Source organism: Chlorocebus sabaeus, chromosome 26 (genome assembly GCF_047675955.1).
Source record: "Chlorocebus sabaeus isolate Y175 chromosome 26, mChlSab1.0.hap1, whole genome shotgun sequence".
Classification (NCBI taxonomy): domain Eukaryota; kingdom Metazoa; phylum Chordata; class Mammalia; order Primates; family Cercopithecidae; genus Chlorocebus; species Chlorocebus sabaeus.
Window position 1 is genome coordinate 54,602,037 of NC_132929.1, and position 25,384 is coordinate 54,627,420.

The 25,384-nt window shown below is 43.2% G+C and overlaps 1 protein-coding gene across 4 annotated transcripts in view; it reads left to right on the top strand.

The window, feature by feature from the left end:
- Positions 1–25,384, top strand: part of HYKK (hydroxylysine kinase) — a 32,805-nt gene that overhangs the window by 445 nt on the left and 6,976 nt on the right. For 3 of the 4 annotated variants that reach the window (XM_073012366.1, XM_008015708.3, XM_008015710.3), the window contains exons 2-4: positions 5,335–5,676; positions 7,206–7,345; positions 19,577–19,760. In XM_073012366.1, the coding sequence (XP_072868467.1) occupies positions 5,340–5,676; positions 7,206–7,345; positions 19,577–19,760 (661 nt within the window). In that variant the 5' untranslated portion in view covers positions 5,335–5,339. Of the gene's footprint in view, positions 1–5,334; positions 5,677–7,205; positions 7,346–19,576; positions 19,761–22,071; positions 22,263–25,384 lie in introns of those variants that run through there. The other variant, XM_073012365.1, reaches the window with a different exon arrangement.

A 25,384-nucleotide genomic window follows, 5' to 3' on the forward strand; every position in this document is an offset into this window, starting at 1 on the left:
GCAGGTGTCTACTGGGAGCAGTCTCTGAGCTCCACTGGACCTCACTGATAACGCTGCGAACCTGACTCGTGCGCCCTCCTCCTCTCTTTTCCTGCCTCTTGGTTCAGCAGCCCCTCCACAGCACCCACCACTCCCCTTCACCCACCAGGAAGACCCTTAAAAGCACCTAGTAGTGTATTGTTGTCTTTGAAAAACTACAGATGCTAGATTCCCCACCTTTCTGTTTCATGATCCCCTTGGGTGTGAACTGCCCCATGGGTCTGTGGAGTGAAGGTCACCCTTGGTTCACCATTTAATATTAAATAAGGAACTAGCCTAGGGGCTGAGAATACAGACATTGACTGGGTATAATCCCTTGGAAGGACGCAGCAAAAAGGAATGTAGGAGAAGAAAGGTAGAGTTGGAAGACATGCTAAGGTTGAATTTACTAGACTGTTACACGTTGGGAGTGAGGGACAGGAAAGAATCAATAATGACTCCTGTTTCTTGTCTGGTATACTTTGCACAAAGTACAGAGCTTAAGGTCCAGCCCCCGCTGGCTGTAGGACAAAGGTGGTGAGAGTCTGCGCAGATCCTGGAGTTGGAAATCACACTTGCTTCCTGCGGGCTTTTTCAGGAGCTAAAATACTGTTGGCCGGATATATAGAGCAACAACCTATAGTACCTGAATTCCTCCTCTCCTTTTGAATGAAGTTGGAAAAAAAGTTAATAATTTTTAAAAATGTGTGAGTGGGCAACATAGCAAGACACTGTCTCTAAAAAAAAATAATAATAAAATAAATTAAAAAGACAGGCATGATGGCTTGCATCTGTAATCCCAGCACTTTGGGAGAGCAGGGTAGGAGGACTGCTTGAGCCCAGAAATTCGAGATCAATCTGGGCAACATAGTGGGGCCCTGTCTTTACAAAAAGTAAAAAAAAAAAAAAAAAAAAAAAAAAAGCCAGGCATGGTGGCACCTGCCTACAGTCCCAGCTACTTGGGAAGCTCAGGTGGGAGGATCCCTTGAGCCCAGGAGTTGGAAGCTGCAGTAAGCAGTGATTGCGCCACTACTCCAGACTGGGTGACAGGGTGAGACCTTGTCTCAAAAAAAAGAGAATTCCTCTCCATACATAGGAGACATTTGATTAAGATGGACATGTCTGATAAACGTATTTTTTTCTTTGTTTTTCTTTACTTTCAGGAGTTGATCTGTGCCATTAGTTCTATGATTTGGAGCCCTTGTATAAAGAAAAAAGGCAAACTTAAAAGAACTTTAGCGGCATAGAATACTAGAGCTAGGGCCGGGTGCCGTGGCTCACGCCTATAATCCCAGCACTTTGGGAGGCCGAGTCAGGTGGATCACGAGGTCAGAAGATCAAGACCATCCTGGCTAACACAGTGAAACCCCGTCTCTACTAAAAATACAAAAAATTAGCCAGGTGTGGTGGCGGGCGCCTGTAGTCCCAGGTACTCGGGAGGCTGAGGCAGGAGAATGGCGTGAACCCGGGAGGCAGAGCTTGCAGTGAGCCAAGATCGTACCACTGCACTCCAGCATGGGCAACAGAGCAGGACTCCGTCTCAACAAAAAAAAAAAAAAAAAAAAAAAAAATACTAGAGCTAGAGGAGACTTTTAGTAATAATCTAGTCCAACTCTGTTTTAGAGAACATGACTAGTCCAGAGTTTCAGAGGTTAGGTAGCAGAGCTGGGACTAAAATATGTCCTATTTCTCCCAGCACAACTTTTTATTACATCAGTCGCTTTGGATGGCCAGAGCTAACAACCTTGCTTTATACGGCTATGGAAAACAGGGCTCTCCTAAAAGGAGCTTAACAAGTCAAAGAGTGTATGGGAACATCTGGACTAGAAAGGAGATTGGCCTTCACCAGTTTCCTCTAAGGTTCCTTCCAACTTTAGGAACTTATCATTCATTTCTAATTCAGAATTGTTCTGACATCTCTCACACTTCGGGAGTTGAAAATGACTCCAGGAGTTCATCTTGGAGTTAATGCTTCAGTTCATATTACACTTTGAATACTTACCTTATACCAGTTTACCTATCTCCAGAAGGAATGTTAAAATTCCTTGTAAAGTTTTAAGCCTAAATACAGTGTGACAGGATGTGTTGGTTCCCAGAAGTTTCCAGTGCAAAGATTGTTTTGAAACTCCATTTAGGCTTTGTCACAATATTTTCAGTGAACAAAATCTGAATGGCCTAACTTGCTTCTGAAAGCAAATGCCTGGTTAGAAAGTAAACAGGAAACATGATTGTCAAGAATGCATTAACTTGCAGTAGCAGGTAATGGAAACCGACCAGTGGCACAAGCTATGCAAGTTAAGAGGCTGGAGCAATCACTTTGGGTAGGAGGATCAGGGAAGGCCATGGAGGGGGGTAGGGGGTGGTTAGCATTTGAGGTTTACCTTTCCCTTCTTCCTTCCTTCCTTCCTTCCTTCCTTCCTTCCTTCCTTCCTTCCTTCCTTCCTTCCTCTTTTTCTTTTTCTTCTTTCTCTTTCTCTTCTCTCTTTTCTTTTCTTTCTTTTTGACAGAGTTTTGTTCTTTCGCTTAGGCTGGAGTGAAGTGATGCGGTCTCATCTCACTGCAACCTCCACCCCTCTGGGTTCCAGTGATTCTCCTGCCTCAGCCTCCTGAGTAGCTGGGATTATAGGCACCAGCCACCACGCCCAGCTGATTTTTATTTTATTTTATTTTATTTTTAATTTTTAGTAGAGATGGGGTTTCATCATGTTGGCCAGGCTGGTCTTGAACTCCAGACCTCAGGTGATCCACCCACCTCAGCCTCCCAAAGTGCTGGGATTATAGGCGTCAGCCACTGTCTCTACCTACTCTTATTTTAACTTGAGTCATCAGGCTATAGTCCTGGGATTGAGGCAGGGAGGGGGTCATATAGGAGATTTCTGGTGTATCTCCCTGAATGTTATCCCCTTTCCCTCACTGGAGTTAGGTGGGTTTTTGCTGTGACAGAGCCAAGTAAATTAGGCATTAACAGGCATATGGTCTGATTTTTGGAGTTCCAAGAAAGTCCTAAGATCCACCTCCCTTTTCCTAGCCAGTTTCTCAGAAGGGCTCTTTCTTTTTTAAAGGTAAATTTTACATTCAGTGATATTCACAGATCTTACTAGTTTACTTAGGTTTTAAGTTTTGACAAATGTAAGCCATGTAACCAAAGACTAATCAAGATGTAGAACACTTGCCTCTCAGAAAGTTCTCTCATGCCCCTTCCCTGTCAGAAGCAACATATCTTCCACTTTCCAGAAAAGCTAACTGTTCATGAGATTCTTTATTTTTTTTTTCAATAGAAAAGGGGGTCTCATTATGTTGCCCTGACTAGTTTCGAACTCCTGGCCTTGAGTGATTCTCCCACCTTGGCCTCCCAAAGTTCTGGCTGGGATTACAGGTAGGAGCCACTGTGCCCAGCCCATATGATTGTTTTTATATAATACTGTATCCCCTGAACAGCAATCAAAACATACCCTAAAATGCAGCTCACTCTCACGATGTTATCAATTATTTACAACTTAGTATGAAAGAAGGATTAGAATAAAACTATTTTGGGAAAACAACATGAGATCGTAACAACCTTAAATATTTGGTTCCTGAAGGATGTTCAGAAGCCCTGCATTGTCTTTCATATGTAGCTAGATGCTCAGGAAATATACCAGCTATGAGTAGCAGAGGGTGGAATTACCAAGTAAAAGAAAACAGTCTCCTGCCTCCCCCATGTATCCAAATCATACTTAAAAATTCAAGGCCCAGCGTAGTGCTTATGCCTGTAATCCCAGCACTTTGGGATTACAAAACTGAGGCAGGCAGATCACTTAAGCCCAGAAATTCAAGACCAGCCTGTCCAACATGGTGAAAACCTGTCTCTGTAAAAAATACAAAAAATTAGCCTGATATGGTGGCTTCTGTAGTCCTAGCCACCCAGGAGGCAGAGGTTCATAGGAGGCTGAGGTTCAGGATCACTGAGCTTGGTGGTTGAGGCTGCAGTAAGTTGTAATCACGCTGTTGCACTCTAGCCTGGGTGATAGAGTGAGACCCTGTCTCGGTCCAGTGGCTCACCCTGTAATCCCAGCACTTTGGGAGGTGTAAGTGGGAGGATCACTTGGGGCCAGGAGTTTGAGACCAACCTGGGTAACCCCCCATCTCTATCTTTAAAAGTAAAAGTTCAAATCTATCTTCTCAAGAATGTCTTCCCTTAGGCTGTAGTAATTTCTCTCCCTCTCAGCTTCTGTCACAGTTTTGGCAGATATTAATTTTATAGGTCACAAACTCAAATGTAACTTTATTTTTTGCAATTGACCTTAATTTTAATTTTAAGCTGCTATTCCTCTCAGCAGTGGAAAACATATTCTTTACAATTTAAGGTAATCTCAGTCACTTCAGTGTTGATTCAGTCATTTCAGGTTAATACTTATAGTTAATACAGGGTTTTCTTTGGCTCTCTGGCCTTATCTCCTCTAGTGACTCACACAATACTTAGCTCATCAGTCTATGTTTTTCTATTTGAAATATGCATAATAAATTAAATGGTGATCCTTATAATTTAGCAAAACTGTGACTATAAAAGATCACTGTATTTGAATTTATTGTTAAACCTAAGATGGTAGGAATATAGTCAAAAGGACATAGTCACGGATTAGAAGTCTAGAGAGCTGAATTCTCTTTTTCTTTTGAGATGGAGTCTCGCCCTGTTGCCCAGGCTGGTGTGTAGTGGTGCGATCTTGGCTCACTGCAGACTTGACCTCCCGCGTTCAAGTGATTCTCCTGCCTCAGCCTCCTGAGTAGTTGGGATTACAGGCGCCCACCACGACGCCCGGCCGATTTTTGTGTTATTAGTAGAGATGGGGTTTCACCATGTTGGCCAGGCTGGTCTCGAACTCCTGAGCTCAGGTGATCTGCCTGCCTCTGCCTCCCAAAGTGCAGGGATTATAGCCTTCAGCCACCAGGTCCAGCCCGAGAGCTGAATTCTTACTATGACTTAATATGTAACTTTGGGCAAGTCACTTAACCTCTCAGAACCAAAATTTCCCCTATAAAATTAATGGGGGAGGAGGAGGGATTGGACGAGATGATACCAAGGTGCTTTCCTGATCTGTGTTTGGGAGGTAAGTTTAAAAATAATTTGTCCTATAAGAATTTGTTTGCACTTGCCAAAACATCTACTTCTTGATCTTATTCACTGATTTGATATTTTTTAACTTTATGAGTAAAACTTAACAATCAAAAGAAGTACAGAATCAGTAAAAACATTATTGGTCTGTCTTGAGAAAAATCATTTAAATAAATATATTCATCCTATGTCCCCTTTCTGTTTGCTACTTTTTGTTCCCCTAGACATAATGTCAAGTGGAAATGATCAGCAGTCAGAGGCTCTTAGCAAACCCACTTTCAGTGAGGAACAGGCCTCTGCATTAGTGGAGTCAGTGTTTGGGTGGAAAGTTTTCAAGGTCCAGCCACTTCCTAGCTATGATGACCAAAACTTTCATGTCTACGTTTCAAAAACCAAAGATGGCCCAACTGAATATGTCCTCAAAATAAGCAACACCACGGCTAGCAAAAATCCAGACCGGATTGAAGTGCAGAATCACATCATCATGTTTCTGAAAGCAGCTGGATTTCCAACATCCTCTGTGTGTCGCACTAAAGGAGACAACACAGCTTCTCTCGTGTCTGTAGGTAAGAGATGACCAACTTGCTGACCCATTACCTATCCAGACACATCACTGCCTTTTGACCACAAGTAGAACTATGAAGGGCAAGTTCATAATTCCAAGTGTAGATGTGGTTGTTATTTTTTTAGCAACCTCAATAGCACACACTTAGAGGTGGTTATTTTTTCAGTGTTGGGAGAAGCCACAGCATCGTCAAAGTGGTGATTGGTCCTCTGATTGAGTAGTGATTAGAGCCCAATGTGGTATAAGTTTTCTGTTTAGAAAGGCCCTGACAGATAGTAACTAAGGGAACTTGTGAAAATCAGGGGAACATTTTTTGTTTGTTTTGTTTGTTTGTTTGTTTGTTTTGTTGTTGGTGGTTTTCGGTTTTTATTTTTATTTGTTTGCTGTTTTTTGAGACGGTCTCACTCTATCACCCAGACTGGAGTGCAGTGGCGCAGTCACAGCTCACTGCAGCCTTGACCTCCTGGGCTCCGGTGATCCTCCCGCTTTAGCCTGCTGAGTAGCTGGGACTACAGGCACGCATCACCACGCCCAGCTAATTCTGTAGTGTTTTTGTAGAGGCAGAGTTTTGCCATGTTGCCCAGGCTGGTCTTGAACTCCTGGCCTCAAGTGATCTGCCTCCATTGGCTTCCCAAAGTGCTGGGATTACAGGCATGAGTCACCATGCCTGGCCTGTTTTTTTTTTTTTTTTTTTTTTTTTAACCAGAAAAATAATAAAATATTTTTATTACTTAGAGAAGCTATAAATTCTGGTGCTGCAGTATAGTAGAAAGAATATTGGGAATCAGGAATTTTAGATTTTAGCTTTGTCATTACTGTATATGTAACCTTGGACACATAGACCACTTAAATCCCTAAGACCAGCAGTCCTCATCTGTGAGACAGTCCTTTTCACCTCAAAATACTAAAATGCCAACAATGGACCTAATTCAGCTCTTTAAGCAGCAGGCTAAAACCAATTTCTTCAAGTTTTTTTAAAGGTTCGAAATCTTGATTGTCTTTCTCTCTCTTAATTGTTCACCATTCTTTCTTAATTTGCATTGCTACAAATACCTGAGGCCCATTGTTCCCTGAGACACAGTTATTGTCCTGTGTTGCAAACACAGGCTGTCCTGCAGGAAGCCTGATTCTGGAAGTCATTTATTGGTACCTCACTCCCTTCAACTGTGAACTTATGAAAGAGTATGTGTTGTTGCTTTCATTTACCACAGTAGGTAATTTCTGTGTAGAGCTAAGGCCAGAAGAGTTAGGGCTATAATTTTGTTGGTATGTAAATGGCCAGTTCCAGTGTTCTTAAGGTTTGTGTATTCTACCTTCTTGCTTCATCCACTCAACTCTGCCTCATAGAATCCTGCCGAGCTGTTTTAGATTAGCACATTTTTGTTGTTGTTCTGTAATTTCTGTTCTTTTCAATAATACTTGCAAAGGCATAATAGCTTCTAGTTCTATTATATCTAAATATCTATATCTATCTGTCTCTCAATGTATATATTTAAAATAGTCAAAGGATATTTTATTCCATCCATTTAGATAGTGGCTCTGAAATCAAAAGCTACTTGGTGAGGCTGCTGACTTACCTCCCAGGAAGACCCATAGCTGAGATTCCCATCAGCCCCCAGCTATTGTATGAAATTGGAAAGCTAGCTGCCAACTTGGATAAGACACTGCAGGTAAGATATGGGGCTTTATTTTATTCTAAGGGACGTTTGTTTGTTATTTTATTTTTAAAATAAACTAAGAATCAGACTCTCTTTTTATGTATGGTGCACCTAAGGTATGTTATGAAGAGAATGGAGTCCTAGAATGCATACATTTTATGACAGTAAGGCTAACTTCTGCCAAACTCTTACTGGTGTAGTCCGGGTGTGGTGGTCCACGCCTGTAATCCCAGCACTTTGGGAGGCTGAGGCAGAGGGATCTAACTTGAGGCCAGGAGTTTGAGACCAGCCTGGCCAAAATAGTGAAACCCTGCCTCTTCTAAAAAATACAAAAATTTAGGGCATGGTGGCATGTGCTTGTAGTCTCAGCTACTTGGGAGACTGAGGCAGGAGAATTGCTTGAGCCAGGAGGTGGAGGTTGCAGTGAGCCGAGATCACACCACTACTCCAGCCTGGGTGACAGAGTAACACTGTCTCTAAAAAATTTTTTTTTATTTTTATTTATTTATTTATTTTTTTGAGACAGAGTCTCACTCTGTCACCCAGGCTGGAGTGCAGTGGCCGGATCTCAGCTCACTGCAAGCTCCGCCTCCCGGGTTTACACCATTCTCCTGCCTCAGCCTCCGGAGTAGCTGGGACTACAGGTGCCCACCACCTCGCCCAGCTAGTTGTTTTGTATTTTTTAGTAGAGACGGGTTTCACTGCGTTAGCCAGGATGGTCTCGATCTCCTGACCTCGTGATCCGCCCGTCTCGGCCTCCCAAAGTGCTGGGATTACAGGCTTGAGCCACCGTGCCCAGCCAATTTTTTAAAATTAAAAAATAAATAAATCTTACTGGTGTATTGGAAAGATTACCTAAATTTTTAGAAATTCATGATATTCTTCATGCTGCTCACTGAAAACAATCAATATTCACAAATGGAAACCTGAAGATTTCATCCAGTCACAGTATAATCAGCTGGAGTTCCGTATGAAGCAATAGCTAGGTTGCAAATGGATTAATAGTGTATGTTAAGGATGTTTTTACCCTATAGAAACAATACAATGTATGACAGGTGCCTTTTACACTCACCCATAAAACATCTTCATTTATTCAATATTGACTGAGTACCTTTTATATTTAAAAAATCACAAGACAAAGGAAATATATTTACTATTTATTAAGTAGAAATGGATCATCATAAAGGTCTTCACTGTCATCCTCACTTTGAGTGGGCTGAGGAGAAGGAGGAAGAGATGGGGTTGGTCTTTTTTTTTTTTTGAGACAGGGTCTCACTCTGTCTCCCAGGCTGGAGTGCAATGGTACAGTCACAGCTTAATGCAGCCTCAACTTCCCAGGCTCAAGCAGTCCTCCCATCTCAGCCTCCCAGGTAGCTGGGACTACAGGAGTGTGCCACCACACCCATCTAATTTATTTTTGTATTTTTTGTAGAGATGGGGTTTAGCCATGTTGTCCAGACTGGTCTCAAACTCCTGAGCTCAAGCAATCTTCCCGCCTCTGCCTCCCAAAGTGCTGGGACGACAGGCATGAGCTACCCCACGCCTCGCCAGGGGGTTGGTCTTAGTATTAGGCCATTCTTGTGGTGCTATAAAGAAATACCTGAGACTGGGTAGTTTATACAGAAAAGAGGTTTCGGCCAGGTGTGGTGACTCATGCCTGTAATCCCTTCACTTTGGGAGGCCAAAGCAGGAGGATCACTTGAGGCTAGGAGTTTGGGAGCAGCCTAGGCAACATGGTGAAACCTTGTCTCTACTAAAAATACAAAAAATTATCCTGGCGTGGTGGTGCATGCTTGTAGTCCCAGCTACTTGGGAGGCTGAGGTGGGAGGATCACCTGAGTCCAAGAGGTTGAGGCTGCAGTGAGTCGTTATCACACCACTGCACTTCAGCCTGGGTGACAGAGCAAGACCTTGTCTCAGAAAAAAAAAGAAAAAAGAAAAAAGAAAGAAAGAAAGACATTGCTCCACTTCTTGCTTGCATTTTTTCTTTTCTTTTCTTTTCTTTTTTGAGACAGAGTTTCTGTCTGTCATCCAGGCTGGAGTGCAGTGCTGTGACCTCTGCCTCCCGGCCCATTGCTTGCATTATTTCTCACAGGAAATCTGCCATCAGATTGTTCCTCTTAATGTAATGTGTCTCTTGTAGGTATGTGGCTGCTTTTAAGACTTTCTCTTGAGGCCCGGCGGGGTAGCTCACACCTGTAATCCCAGCACTTTGGGAGGCTGAGGCAGGCAGATCACTTGAGGTCAGAAGTTCAAGACCAGCCTGGCCCACATGGCAAAACCCCGTCTCTACTAAAAATACAAAAATTAGCTGGGCATGGTGGTGCATGCCTATAATCCCAGGTGCTTTGCAGACTGAGGCAGGAGAATTACTTGAACCCAGGAGGTGGAGGTTGCAGTGAGCCAAGATTGTACCACTGTACTCCAATCTGGGTGACAGAGCAAGACTCCATCTTAAAAAAAAAAAAAAAAAAATTCTCTTTATCTCCAGTTTTGAGCAGTTTGATTAAGGTGTGACTTTGTATAGTTTTTCTTGAGTTTCTTATGGTTACCTTCCACTGGGATTCCTTGAGTGGATGTAGTGAAATTACTTGGAAGCAGTTTGATCCTTTTGGGTCATGCTTTTACTACTTGATAGATGGGACCAAGGATCAATTTACTAATCAGAATCCTTCAGTGTCCTGTGAACTGTGAGGTTTTCCAGTGTGGACGGTAGGAACAGGCACTCTTCCTGGCCCTGTGCGTGCCAGGTACTCTTTCCTCTAATCCCTTCAGGTAGCTCTTTCCCCAGTTTTGAGTAGTTTCCTCACATTTACACATGGGTCATCCACCAATCTGCTAAATTCTCAAGGCGAACATAATGCAGATCCCTGGAGTGCTCTCTCTCTGCAGCTCTCCCATTCCTGGTCATCTGTCCTGCAAACTCAAACTACCTTGGTCTTCCCGGACTCTCAGCTCTACCTCCTCAACTCAGAGAGTCCTCTGGGCTCCATCTGGGTCTTCCCTCTCTGCACCGCATCCTCTGTCAGGGCAGTGAGCTGGGGCAAACTACCCTTGTGTGTTTTATTTTATTTTATTTTATTTTTGAGACAGGGTCTCACTCTGTCACCCAGACTAGAGTGCAGTGGCATGATCTCAGCTCACCGCAGCCTCCGCCTCCCTGGCCCAAGGGATTCTCCTGCCTCAGCCTCCTGAGTAGCTGCCACCACTGCCCAGCTAATTTTTTGGTATTGTTAGTAGAGACAGGGTTTCACTGTGTTGGCCAGGCTGGTCTTGAACTCCTGACCTCAAATGATCCACCTGCCTCGGCTTCCAAAAGTGCTGAGATTATAGGCGTGAGCCACCACACCTGGGACCCTTATTTGTTTTCATTCTCTCAGGGATCACTGTTTTTCATTACCTAATGTCTAATAACTTGAAAAACCAGTGTTTAATGTATTTTGTCCACTGTTTTTGATTTTTCTGGCAGGAGGGTAAACCCCCTCTTGGCCAAAAACTCAAGACTAGGCCGGGCGCAGTAGCTTACGCCTGTAATCCCAGTACTTTGGGAGGCGAAGGCGAGTGGATCACCTGAGGTCAGGAGTTTGAGACCAGCTGGCCAACATGGTGAAACCCCATCTACTAAAAATATAAAAATTAGCCGGGTGTGGTGGTGGGTGCCTGTAATCCCAGCTACTCAGGAGGCTGAGACAGGAGAATCACTTGAACCCAGGAGGCAGAGGCTGCATTGAGCCGAGATCACACCACTGCACTCTAGCCTGGGCAAGACAGAGCGAGACTCTGTCTTAAAAAAAAAAAACTGAAGCCCCTGCAGTGTAAGTAGTATTCATTTATCCTTAGATCATCAAATAGAAATATTGTAACCTTTTTTTCTGATTAAAAATCCTTGTGTGATCCATTATTTAAAGGAAACTAGATAAAAATACAAAGAAAAATTAAGTTACTGGTAATTCCACCATCCAGAGATGACATTCTCTGAACCACTTATTCCATGTGCCATACTATTCCACAGCCCCAGGGGCATACTTGGTGCTTAGCATATGTTTATAAACCCACAGACCTTTTTCTGTACTTACAATAATCACCATTTTATATTGCACTCTATTCATCTATTCAACACATATTTATTGAGCTTCTACAAGGGTTTGGGTGGTAAACATATTAAACATTTCACTTGAAATAGTTTTCAATTAAGTTTGAGCAAATTCATTTGTGGACTTTCGTTAAACTGTTCATTTGTTCATAATAATATAATTTGGATTTAAATAGCCCGTTCTAATTAATTTATTTTTAGGAAATTTTCTTCACATATTAATTTTATTTAGAAAACCTTTGAACTGGGCCGGGTGCAGTGGCTCATGCCTATAATCCCAGCACTTTGGGAGGCCAAGGTGGGTGGATCAGTTGCGGTCAGGAGTTTCAGACCAGCCTGGCCAACATAATGAAACCCCATCTCTACTAAAAATACAAAAATTATCCGGGCGTGGTGGCAGGTACCTGTAGTCCCAGCTACTTGGGAGGCTAAGGTAAAGAGAATCACTTGAACCCAGGAGGTGGGGGTTGCAGTGAGGCGAGATCACACCACTGCACACCAGCCTGGGTGAAAGAGTGAGACAACGTCTCAAAACAAACAAACAAACAAAAAAACCCAAAACAAAAACCTTTGAACTGATTGTAGTGCTCAGTAAAGTCTGTCTACCTTCCTCAGACTTAAACCTACTATTGAGCTGTTTAAATGACTGTCTGCTACATAATAGCTTTCCTTTACCAGTAACCTTTCCTTCTGCCCTATCTGTGGGCTTCATTCATATGCCTATGGCCACTGAACTTTCAACTTTTCCTGCTATATTCTGAAAAAGTAATACGGTTTTAGAGGGAAATAGCACCACATCATTGCTGACAGTGAGTCAGTTCTGCTGTGCATTTAGCCACCTACTGCTCTGCTGTTCAACTTACTTTAAGTTGTCTTACAGAGGACAACGGAGCTCTAGAGGGAACCAAGCCTTCTTCATTTGGCATTACATGAATTTTTATCATGCATTATTCCTGTTGCTCATCCCCTCACCCAGGCTTACCCCATGCCTTTGCAGGAGCTAAGTTCTTAGTTTTTCTGTAAGTATGAAAACTGTAGAGTCTATGAAAGATAATATATATAAGTGTGGTATTTTAGTCATATAGGCATGGCCGAGGCTGGTGGCTGCTCTGCTGGGGACATGGTTGGGCCATTGAAGCTTCCCGCAGTTGGTCAGGTAGGCCTGTGGGATCCAAAGAAGGTAGGAGTTCTGGGGATTGTAGGGGCCAGAACTGAGGAGTTAACAAGTGAAGGGACCAAATAGTACTGGAATTTGGTTGCCATTTGGTCCACAGATGGGCTGGAAGTCAATCTCAGGAGATTTCATTAACTATAAGAAAGAAGAAAATATAGGACAGGCTTATGAGTATGACTGTGGTAAAACTTTGTACTAGAGAATACAATATGCATGGGAAATGGGAGCTGAGGTGTGAGGTAGAGAATGAGGGAGTTATTCGATTGGTGCAAAAGTAATTGTGGTTTTGCCATTACTTTTGATTGCAACACTGCAGTTACTTTTGCACCAGCCTAATAACAAGAGGCAGGCTAAGACAGGCTAATAAAGAGTGCTGATTAAATTGTCAAGAATTCAGGTTGGTGTAGCAAGGAACCAAATGGATAGAAAAGCCAGAGAAATCAGGCAGATCAAGGACAACACTGATTTTAACAAACATGTATTGAGCACCTATATGTATGAAGTTTTCATTTCATGTCTTAGTGAATCCACAATTGATTGTAAAGCTGGTCATTGATAGCTTGATTCTGCTATCTAAGGAAACTAATATCTGGGATATTAAGTGGTAGAACCAGTTGAAACCTAGATCTGTCTGACTCAACCCCAGGATTCTTCCCAGTACCCCATACTAGAGAAGTTCCACGGCTGTGTGCGATAATCGTGCCATCATTTCAGAAGCTGACTCAGAGCCTTCCCTGAGTAGACTGTCGCTCCACTGGAAACCCAACTAGAATATTTTATTTCACTTTTCTTCTTCTTCTCTTTTCCTCTTCCTTCCTCTTCCTTCCTCCTCCTCCTCTTCCTCTTCCTCCTCCTCTTCCTCTTCCTCCTCTTCTTCCTCTTCCTCTTTCTCTTTTTACTCTTCCTCCTCTTCCTCCTCTCCTTCTCCTCCTTCTTCTTCTCCTCCTCCTCCTCCTCTTCCTCTTCTTTCTTCTTTCTTCTTCTTCAGATGAGATCTCACTGTGTTGCCCAGGGTAGTCTTGAACTCCTGAGCTCAAGTGATCGTCTCACTGCAGCCTCCCAACTAGTTAGGATTATAGACATCAGCCATGATGCCCAGCTATTTTACTTTCTTTAAAAATAATAAATATGCACAGTATAAAATTTCAAACAGTACTGAAAGGTATAAAATGAAAACTTTTTTCTCTCCACCATCATCTCCATTCCTCCATAATCCCAGTCTCCAAAAGTAACAGCTCCTAACAGTGTTTTTTCAGTGCTTACTATGCAATGTCTTTGTGATCACAATTGGCATTTAACACACAGGATGTTAAATGTACAAAAGAGAAGACTCTGGTTCGAGACCAGCCTGGCCAACATGGTGAAACCCCATCTCTACTGAAAAAAAATTTTTTAAGTTAGTTGCCTGTAATCCCAGCTATTGTGGAGGCTGAGGCAGGAGAATTGTTTGAGCCTGGGAGATGGAGGTTGCAGTGAACTGAGATCATGCCATTGCTCTCCAGCCTGGGTGATAGAGTGAGACTCCGTCTCAAAAAAAAAAAAAAAAAAAGAAGAGAAGCTCCAAAGCCAGGTGGGGTGGCTCACACCTGTAATCTCAGCACTTTGGGAGGCCAAGGTGGGTGAATCACTTGAGCCCAGGAGTTCGAGACCAGCCTGGCCAACATGATAAAACCCTGTCTCTACTAAAAATACTAAAAAATTAACTGGGCATGGTGACACATGCTTGTAATTTCAGCTACTTGGAAGGCTGAGGCATGAGAATCAGTTGAACCTTGGTGGCAAAGGTTGCGGTGAGCTGAGATTGTACAACTGGACTCCAGCCTGGGCAACAGAGTGAGACTCTGTCTCAGATTAAAAAAAAAAAGAAAGAAGAGAGAGAGCAGGAGTGCCATCCTCAAAAACCTGGAGGACTAATCCTGTTCCAGATGGTCTCAGAGGTCATAGTTGGAACCAGTGGCATGGATACTATTAGAGAGGCAGAGGCAGATTTTAACTGCACAAAGGGAAGAACACAAAGCCATCTCAATAAGGGTAAAAAGTACATACCATGGGAAATGTGTTAGTCCATTCTTGAATTGTAATAAAGAAATACATGAGACTGGGTAATCTATAAAGAAAATAGGTTTAATTGGCTCATGCTTCTTCAGGCTATACAGGAAGCATAGTGGCTTCTGCTTCTGAGGAGTCCTCAGGAAGCTTCTAATCATGGCAGAAGGCAAAGTGGGATCAGGTGTCTTAAATGGCAGGGGCAGGAGCAAGAGAGAGCAAGGCGGGGGTGCTGCATACCTTTAAACAACAGATTTCATGAGAATGCACTCACTGTCATGAGAGCAGCCTTAAGAGGATGGTGCTAAACCATTCATGAGAAACCACTGCCATGATCCAATCACCTCCTACCAGGCCCCACTTCCAATATTGGGGATTACAGTTTGGCATGAGATTTGGTGAGGACACAGAGCCAATCCATGTCATTCTGCCCTGGCCTCCCAAATGTCATGTCCTTCTCGCAATGCAAAATTCAATCATCCTTTCTCAACAGTTCCCCCAAATTTTAACTCATTCCAGCATTAACTCAAAAGTCCACAGTCCAAAGTCTCACCTAAGACAAGGCAAGTACCCTTCTGCCTATGAGCCTATAACATTAAAAACAAGGTGTTTACTTCTAAGATACAATGGGAGTATAGGCATTGGGTAAACACTCCTATTCCAAAAGGGAGAAATCATCCAAAAGGAAGGGACTACAGGCCTCATGCAAGTCCAAAACCCAGCAGGGCAGTCATTAAATCTTAAAGCTCCAAAATAATCTCCTTTGACTCCATGTCCCACATCCAAGGCACACTGATGCAAGGGGTGGGCTCCCAAGGCCTGGGGAAGCCCCACCCCTGTGGCTGCTCTCAAGGGCTGGTGTTGAGTGCCTGTGGCTTTTCCAGGGGCAGGGTGCAAACTACTAGTGGATCTACCATTCTGGGGTCTAGAGGATGGTGGCCCTCTTCTCACAGCTTCACTGGGCAGTGCCCCAGTGGGGACTCTGTGTGGGGGCTCCAAGCCCACATTTCTCCTCCACACTGCCCTAGTAGAGGTTCTCCATGAGGGCTCCACCCCTGCAGCAGGTTTCTTTTTTTTTTTTTTTTTTTTTTGAGATACAGTCTTGCTCTTTCGCCCAGGCTAGAGTGCAGTGGCCGGATCTCAGCTCACTGCAAGCTCTGCCTCCCGGGTTCAGGCCATTCTCCTGCCTCAGCCTCCCAAGTAGCTGGGACTACAGGCGCGCGCCACCTCGCCCGGCTTGTTTTTTTTGTATTTTTAAGTAGAGACGGGGTTTCACCTTGTTAGCCAGGATGGTCTCGATCTCCTGACCTCGTGATCCGCCCGTCTCGGCCTCCCAAAGTGCTGGGATTACAGGCTTGAGCCACCGCACCCGGCCCCCCTGCAGCAGGTTTCTGCCTGAACATCCAGGCTTTTCCATACATCCTCTGAAATCCAGGCAGAGGTTCCCAAGCCTCAACTTTTTACACTCTGTGCACCCACATGCTTAATACCACTTGGAAGCCACCAAGGCTTCTAGCTTGCACTTTCTGAAGCAGTGATCTAAGCTGTACCTGTACCATACCCCTTTGATCCATGGCTTGAGCTGGCACAACTGGGATGTGGGGAGCAATATCCTAAGGCTGTGTAGGGCAGCAGGACCCTGGGCCTGACCCACAGAACTATCCTGTCCTCCTAGCCCTCCAGGCCTGTGATGGTAAGGACTGCTACAAGTCTCTGAAATGACTTCAAGAACTTTTCCCCATTGTCTTGGCTATTATTGCTTGGCTCCTTTTTACGTATGCAAATTTCTGCAGCCTTCTTGAGGTCAGGAGTTCGAGATCAGCCTGGCCAACATGGTAAAACCCTGTCTCTATTAAAAACACAAAAATTAGCTGTGCATGGTGGTGGGTGCCTGTAATCCCAGCTACTGAGGAGGCTGAGGCAGGAGTATTGCTTGAACCTGGGAGGCAGAGATTGCAGTGAGCCAAGATTGCGCCACTGCACTCCAGCCTGGGCAACAGAGAGAGACTGTCTCAAAAACAAACAAACAACAACAGCAACAATAAAACAGATATCATGAGAACTCTCACTATCACAAGAACAGCACCAAAGGATAGTACTAAACCATTCATAAGAAACCACCCCTATGATCCAATCACCTCCCACCAGGTCCCACCTCCGATACTGGAGATTACAGTTTGACATGAGATTTGTTGGGGACACAGATCCAAACCATATCAAGAAGTATTCAAACAGGCTACATGACTATTTTTTTTTTTTTTTTTTTTTTTTTTTTTTGAGACGGAGTCTTGCTCTGTAGCCCGGGCTGGACTGCAGTGGCCGGATCTCAGCTCACTGCAAGCTCCGCCTCCCGGGTTTACGCCATTCTCCTGCCTCAGCCTCCCAAGTAGCTGGGACTACAGGCGCCCGCCACCTCGCCCGGCTAGTTTTTTTTTTTTGTATTTTTAGTAGAGACGGGGTTTCACCGGGTTAGCCAGGATGGTCTCGATCTCCTGACCTCGTGATCCGCCCGTCTCGGCCTCCCAAAGTGCTGGGATTACAGGCTTGAGCCACCGCGCCCGGCCGCTACATGACTATTTAGCAAGAAAATGCTACTGATAAGAGAATCATCAGGGGAAGGTTCTCAAACTCCTGGTCACAATAGTGAGTATTGAAATCCATTCAGAGAAACTTTTTTTTTTTTTTAATTTTTATTTATTTATTTATTTTTTGAGATGGAGTCTCGCTTGGTCACCAAGGCTGGGGTGCAGTGGCATGATCTCGGCTCACTGCAAGCTCCGCCTCCCAGATTCATGCCATTCTCCTGCCTCAGCTTCCCAAGTAGCTGGGACTACAGGCACCCACCACCATGCCCAGCTAATTGTTTGTATTTTTTAGTAGAGATGGGGTTTCACCGTGTTAGCCAGGATGGTCTCGATCTCCTGACCTTGTGATCTGCCCGCCTCGGCCTCCCAAAGTGTTGGGATTACAGGCATGAGCCACTATGCCCGGCCTAGAGGAACTTTTAAAAGAAATATATTTTTTAAATTTTATTTTATATATATATATATATTTTTTTTTTTTTTTGGGACAGAGTCTCACTCTGTCACCCAGGCTGGAGTGCAGTGTCACAATCTTGGCTCACTGCAACCTCCACCTCCCAGGTTCAAGCTATTCTCCTGCCTCAGCCTCCCAAGTAGTTGGGACTACAGGCACCTACCACCATGCCTGGCTAATTTTGTGTATTTTTAGTAGAGATGGGGTTTCACCATGTTGGCCAGGCTGATCTCGAACTCCTGACCTCAAATGATCCACCCACCTCGGCCTCCCAAAGTGCTGGGATTACAGACATGAGCCACCATGCCCGGCCAGAATATAATTTTTAAAAACACCAGAATATGTCACATATAATGGTCTGCGTATTGTTTACTGAGACTTTTTTCTTTATATGTGTGTGCCTGTATACTGGGGTTATGATGTAAAATATATTTCTTACTGCAAGTCGTGCAAAAAGGTTTGAAATAAACTTCACTGGATGACCATCAAGGCATCTTCCAGCACTCACTCTGTGAAAGAGGTCTGAACTGTGGGTCACAAGATCCAGGTCCTCCCTCAGCCTTATAATTACAAGTTGTTATCCCTCTGTGAACCCCAGTTTTCCCATTCGTGCAGCGATAGTGAAAATTATTTACATCTTTAGATACAGTGGTCAAAGTCTAAAGGCCCTTCCAATTCCAGAATTTTTTTATTCTAAGAACATCCTTTAATTCAGCAAGTATTGCTCAAGCAGTGCCTTCAATGTGCCAGGCACTGTTCTAGGTGTGGAGATACAGGAGTGAACGAAACAGACAAAAAACAGCCCTACCCCTCATGGAGCTTATATTCTAGTGAGAGTAGACAGTAAAATAAGTAAGTGAACCATGACAAATGTTAGCAATAAGTGGTAAGGAGAAAAAATAAGCAGAGATGACGGGTACAAAATATCAGGGAGAGGGTTGAAATTCTAGATGGAGTGGTCAGGACATTCTCACAGAGAAGGTGTTTTTTGAGTAAAGACCTGGTAGAAATGACGGCACTAACCATCTGGTGAAGGGCATCCCCAAAAAGGGAAACAGCAAAAGCAAAAGGCTGTGAGGTGGGAACATGCCTAGCATGTTCCTTGAACAGCAGGGAGGCCAGGGTGGTTGGAGTAGGTGAGCAAAGCCAGTAGAAGATGAAGTCAAAGAGGTTACAAGGGGCATGGGTGAGAACAGAGTTCTTTAGAGCTGCCTCCAATTTCTTTTGTAAGCTGTGGGCAATAATGCCTATCTTTACATAATTATGAGGATCAAGTGAGCTGGGAATGTGCTCCCCAAACTGAGAGATCCTGCACAGATATGAAGGGCTTACTATTTTGTGAGTTAAAGTAAATGGGGCAAGTCAATGACCATGAGAGAATGCCACCTGTCTCCCTCAGAGACTCCCTGGCCAGTCTAGGGCAGGTAGTCTTCTGAAGCAGCAGATCTCTTATGATAGTGAGTGAGTTCTCACAAGGTCTGCTTGATTAAAAATATGTAGCACCGGCCAGGCGAGGTGGCTCCTACCTGTAATCTCAGCACTTTGGGAGGCACAGGCAGGTGGATCACCTGAAGTCAGGAGTTTGAGACCAGCCTGGCCAACATGGTGAAACCCCATCTCTACTAAAAATACAAAAAAAAAAAAAAAAATTTAACCAGGCGTGGTGGTACATGCCTGTGATCCCAGGTACTCGGGAGGCTGAGGCAGAAGAATCACTTGAACCCAGGAGGTAGAGGTTGCAGTGAGTCGAGATGTCACTGCACTCCAGCCTGGGTGGCAGAGTATAAGACTCCTCCGTCTCAAAAAAAAAAAAAAAAATGTGCAGCACCTCCCACCTCTCAACAGTGGTTGCTCTCTCAAGAGACTAAGAATATCTCGCTTTTGATTGATTTAGAAATTCCATCACCCAAAGTTAAGTAGTCTTCATCGGAAGAACTTCATCTGGAATCTGAAAAATGTTCCTCTTCTGGAGAAATACCTGTATGTCCTGGGCCAGAATCGAAACCGAGAGATTGTCGAGCATGTCATTCATCTATTCAAGGAGGAAGTAATGACCAAGTTAAGTCATTTTCGAGAATGTGAGTATTCTCCCAATTAAGTATTTTTCTTGATATTTAAACTGTCAAATTTCATATCATCAAAAAAGTATGGAGGTACAATTTAGCTTTATCAAATCTTAAAATTTTGCCATATTTGCTTCTATTGCTTTTTAAATAATAATATTTTTACTTTCCTCAAAATTGCTACATTTGAAGCCTCCTCTAAACTTTACATGAGTCTACCTCTCTTCTTCCCATTAAATTTGCACATTACATATGTATGATTTATAAATTATTTATAGTAGGGTTTGTGTTTTTCAAACTTTATATCAATAGTATCACACTGTGTATTATTATTCTGCAACCTGCCTTTTCTATTCAACATGTTTTGCAGATTGAGTCATATGAATATTTGTAGTTTTAGTTCAGTTTATTAGTTTTAACTGCTAAATAGTATTCCATAGTATGAATATACCGTAACTTATTTGCATGTACTATTACTATAATTTTTTGGTCCATTCTCTTGTTAATGGAATTTTAGGTTGCTTCCATTTCTTTGCTACATAAATGATGCTTCAATGAACCCTCTAGTAGAGGGGTCCCCAGACCCCAGGAACTGGGCTACACAGCAGGAGGTGAGCAGAGGGAAAGCAAGCATTACCGCCTGAGCTCTGCCTCCTCTCAGATCAGCAGTAGCATTCGATTCTCGTAGGAGCGCAAACCCTACTGTGAACTGCGCATGCGAGGGATCTAAGTGAGAATCTAATGCCTGATGATCTGAGGTGGAACAGTTTTATCCCAAAACCATCCCTCCCCTAGTCTCCTGTCCATGGAAAAATGGTCTTCCATGAAACCAGTCCCTGATGCCAAAAAGGTTGGGAACCGCTGCTGTAGTATATATCTCCCTGTGTACACAGACAAGTGTTTCTCTAGGGTATATATCTAGATATAACCAGCTTTTTCATCCAGCATTAAGTACTGGTCAAAGGCAAGGAACTGGCTGGGCACAGTGGCTCACACCTGTAATCCCAGCACTTTGGGAGGCTGAGGTGGGTGGATCACTTGAGGTCAGGAGTTTGAGACTAGCCTGGCCAACATGGTGAAACCCAGTCTCTAATAAAAATGGGAAAACTATCTGGGCATGGTGACATGTGCCTGTAATCTCAGCTACTCAGGAGGCTGAGGCAAGAGAATCGCTTGAACCCTAGAGGTGGAGGTTGCAGTGGGCCTAGATCGTGCCAGTGCACTCCAGCCTGGGCAACAGAGTGAAATCCATCTCAGAAAAAAAAAAAAAGGCAAGTAACTGAAGGGCATTTCTATCAAGGCCTAAGATAGGCAGTATGTGTCTCTTGGTGTTTACTTACTTTGTGTAAACACAATGTAAGGTGTAGCATAAAAACAGAGTTGATTTTTTTCCCTTTAAACCTGTTTTTCCCCCAGTCTTCTTCATCTCATTAAAGTGGTATCCACCATTCACCTAGTTAATCTGGACAAAAAGTTAGGAGTCATCAGGCTTCACTTTGTTCTTTCTCTCATATCACAAATCCAATCAAATTCTATCCATTCTTTCTTCAAAGGAGAGCCTATGATCTGGATGATTGCAGTGGCCTTATAACTGGTCTCCCTGCTCCTGCTCTGCCTCTGTACCGTATATATTCACTTGTCTTCCCTTTCTTTTCTCAATACTACTTTTATAAGATTCTTCGTGTCATTGCATGTGCTAGAGTTGGCTAACTTTTATGACTAAAATATTGTATTCACTAATATACCACACATTATTCTACTCTTAAAAGATACTTGGGTTGTTTCTTATTTGGGGCTACTAAGAACAGTGGTGCCGTGAACATGCTTGAGTCTCAGTATACATGTTCATTAGTCTTTGAGTGTATACTTTGGGGTAGGATTGCTAGGTCATAGGACATGTCTAATGTCTATATTCAGCTTCACTGGATAATACTAATGTTTTCAAAAGTGGTTCTATGAATTTATACTACAGCTAGCAGAGTGTGAAAGTTTTCATTGTTCTATACCCTTGGTGTGGTCAGACTTTTAAAATTTTCTCAATCTGATTTGTACATAATACTTTATCATTACATCATGGTTTTAAAATCCATCTCCCTATTTATTGACCATTTGAAATATATTCTTGAGAAGTGCCAAATCAAGTCTTTGGCCTTTTTTCTATTGAATTTTTTTTTTCTTATTGATTTGTAGAAATGCTAAATATATTCTGGATGTGAGTCCTTTGCTAGTTATATGTGTTACATATATTTTGTCCCATTCTCTGGCAAGTGTTTTCATGGTATGGTATGTTTGGATGTGTAATTCTAAATTTTTTTTTTTGAGGCAGTCTTGCTGTGTCACCTAGGCTGGAGTGCAGTGGCGCAATCACAGCTCACTGCAGCTTCGACCTCCTGGGCGCAAGCGATCCTCCCACCTCAGACTCCCAAGTAGCTGGGACTAAGCTATCCACCATCATGCCTGGTGAATATTTTTATTTTTGTAGAGACAGGGTTTCTCTATGTTGTTCAGACTGGTCTCAAACTCCTGGGCTCAAGCGATCCTCCCACATTGGCTTCCCAAAGCACTAAGATTACATGAGCAACCGCACCAGGACCCTGTTATTTTTTACAGCTTTATTGAGTTGTAATTCACAAACCATGAAATTCACCATTTATTTATTTATTTATTTATTTATTTATTTATTTGACCTGGAGTCTTGCTCTGTCACCCAGGCTGGAGTGCAGTGGTGCGATCTCGGCTCACTGCAACCTCCACCTCCTGGGTTCAAGAGATCCTCCTGCTGCAGTAACCCAAATAGCTGTGACCACAGGTGTGTGCCACCATGCCTGGCTACTTTTTTTGTATTATTACTCATGGATATTTAGAAGTATAAATCCTGTTCCCCAAAATATGATGAACTTTTTTTGGTTATATTTTATTGTTGATTTCTACGGTAATTACATTGTGATCAGAGAACATACTTTATATTAGTGCTGTCCGGTAGGATTTTCTTCAATGAAGGAAATGTTCTATATCTGTGTTGTTCAATACAATAGCTCCTATGTGGCTATGGGCATTTGAAATGTGGCTAGTGCTGCTAAGGAATAGGAATTTCAATTTTATTTTAATCTTACTGAGCTAAAAAAAATTTTTTTATAGCTGGGACTACAGGCATGCATCACCATGCCTAGCAGATTTTTTATTTTTTTTATAGAGATGGAGTCTCACTATGTTGCCCAGGCTGGTCTCGAACTACTGGCTGCAAGCGATCCTCCCACATCAGCCTCTGAAAGTGCTGGGATTACAGGTATAAGCCAATGTACCCAGCTTGAATCCTGTTTTTTTGTTTTTTGTTTTTTTCTTTTTGTTTTTTTGAGACGGAGTCTCGCTCTGTCGCCCGGGCTGGAGTGCAGTGGCCGGATCTCAGCTCACTGCAAGCTCCGCCTCCCGGGTTTACGCCATTCTCCTGCCTCAGCCTCCTGAGTAGCTGGGACTACAAGCACCCGCCAACTCGCCCGGCTAGCTTTTTGTATTTTTTAGTAGAGATGGGGTTTCACTGTGTTAGCCAGGATGGTCTCGATTTCCTGACCTCGTGATCCTCCCGTCTCGGCCTCCCAAAGTGCTGGGATTACAGGCTTGAGACACCGCGCCCGGCCCTCTTTTTTTTTAAAGACAGTTTCACTCTGTTGCCCAGGCTGGAGTTCAGTAGCATGATCTCAGCTCACTGCAACCTCTGCCTCCTGGGTTCAAGTGATTCTTATGCCTCATCCTCTCTAGTAGCTGGAATTATGCACCACCATGCCCGGGTAATTTTTGTATTTTTAGTAGAGACGGAGTTTTGCCATGTTGGCCAGGTTGGTCTTGAACTCCTGGCCTCAAGTGATCCGCCCACCTCAGCCTCCCAAACTGCTGAGATTACAGGCGTGAATCACCACATCCAGCCCTCCAGTTTGAATCTTAATGAATTTAAATAACCACATGTGTCTAGTGGCTACCATAGTAGACAGATGAAGCTCTGTATTATTTCAGTCATTTCAAATACACTTTATCATGTAGTATTTGGTAAATGTTTATGAATGGTTCATGTGTGCTTTAAAAGAAAGTGTATTCTGCAGTGTTGGGTATGAAGTTATATATGCCCATTATGTCAAGTTTATTAATAATTTTTAAATTTTCTGTAACTTTCACTTACATTTTGGTCTGCTTTTTTTTTTTTTTTTAACAATTATTGAGTAAAGTACATGTTAAAGTATATTTTAATCCTACTATGATTGCAGATTGCCTATTCTTTGCTTGTATTTCTGTCAAATTTTGCCATATATATATATATATGTATATAAATTTTTTTTGAGATAGAGTCTTGCTCTGTTGCCCAGACTGCCCAGACTGCTCTGGACTCACTGCAATCTCTGCCTCCCGGGTTCAAGTGATTCTCTTGCCTCAACCTCCCGAATAGCTGGGACTACAGATGCCCACCATCACGCTGGCTAAATTTTGTATTTTTAATAGAAACAGGGTTTCACCATGTTGTACAGGCTGGTCTGGAACTCCTAGACTCAAGCAATCCACCTCGTTGGGCTCCCAAAGTGGCCAAAGGGATTACAGGCATGAGCCACCAGGCCCAGTCAAATTTTACCTTATATATTTTTGAGTCAATTATATAATATATCCCAATTTCAGAAATACATACTTTAAAATCCATGATTTACAATAATATTGTTTCTGTGTGCCCACTCACTATGTTACATTGCTTAAGCATGATTTATACAATCCTAAATCATATAGAAAAATTCAGCATTATAATTAAAAGCTAAAATTATATACTTTATATCATGTATGTGCCTCAGGGCTTCATTGACATCTCTTACTAATCTTTAGTCAGTGGCTTAAATCCGTGCTTCTTAGACTATCTATGGTAAAAGACAAGTGTGAGTTTTTCCCCCAACCCATTACAGTCTGGCATATGGTCCTACTATGCATGATTCGCTTACAGTTCGTGTCACATGCAACTAACCACGGGAGTTTGACAAAACTTGAACTCGTATACGCTCCGTTCAATGAGACAAGGCCACTGATCACACTCTTGGATGTCATATGACTGTAAAATTTTCTAAACACTCTCAACTCTGTTCTTATCTCTTGCAGACTAGTAACATTTTGTAGACCAGTACTGGCCACAGACCCCACTTTGAGTAGTACTGACTTAAAATATCACCACCAGGCCAGGCGTGGTGGCTCACGCCTATAATCCCAGCACTTTGGGAGGCCGAGGCGGGCAGATCACGAGGTCAGGAGATCGAGACCATCCTGGCTAACACAGTGAAACCCCATCTCTACTAAAAATACAAACAATTAGCTGGGCATGGTGGTGGGCGCCTGGAGTCCCAGCTACTTGGGAGGCTGAGGCAGGAGAATGGCGTGAACCCGGAGCTTGCAGTGAGCCGAGATCGCGCCACTGCACTCCAGCCTGGGAGACAGAGAGACTCCGTCTCAAAAAAAAAAAAAAAAAAAAAGAAATATATATCACCACCTATTTCAGTAATCAAAAAATGGGAAATTTAGAATTACCACATTATCAGAAAATTTTGTTTAAAATCCTAGGTGAGGCCAGTCATGGTTGCTCAGGCCTGTAATCCCAGCACTTTGGGAGGCTGAGGCGG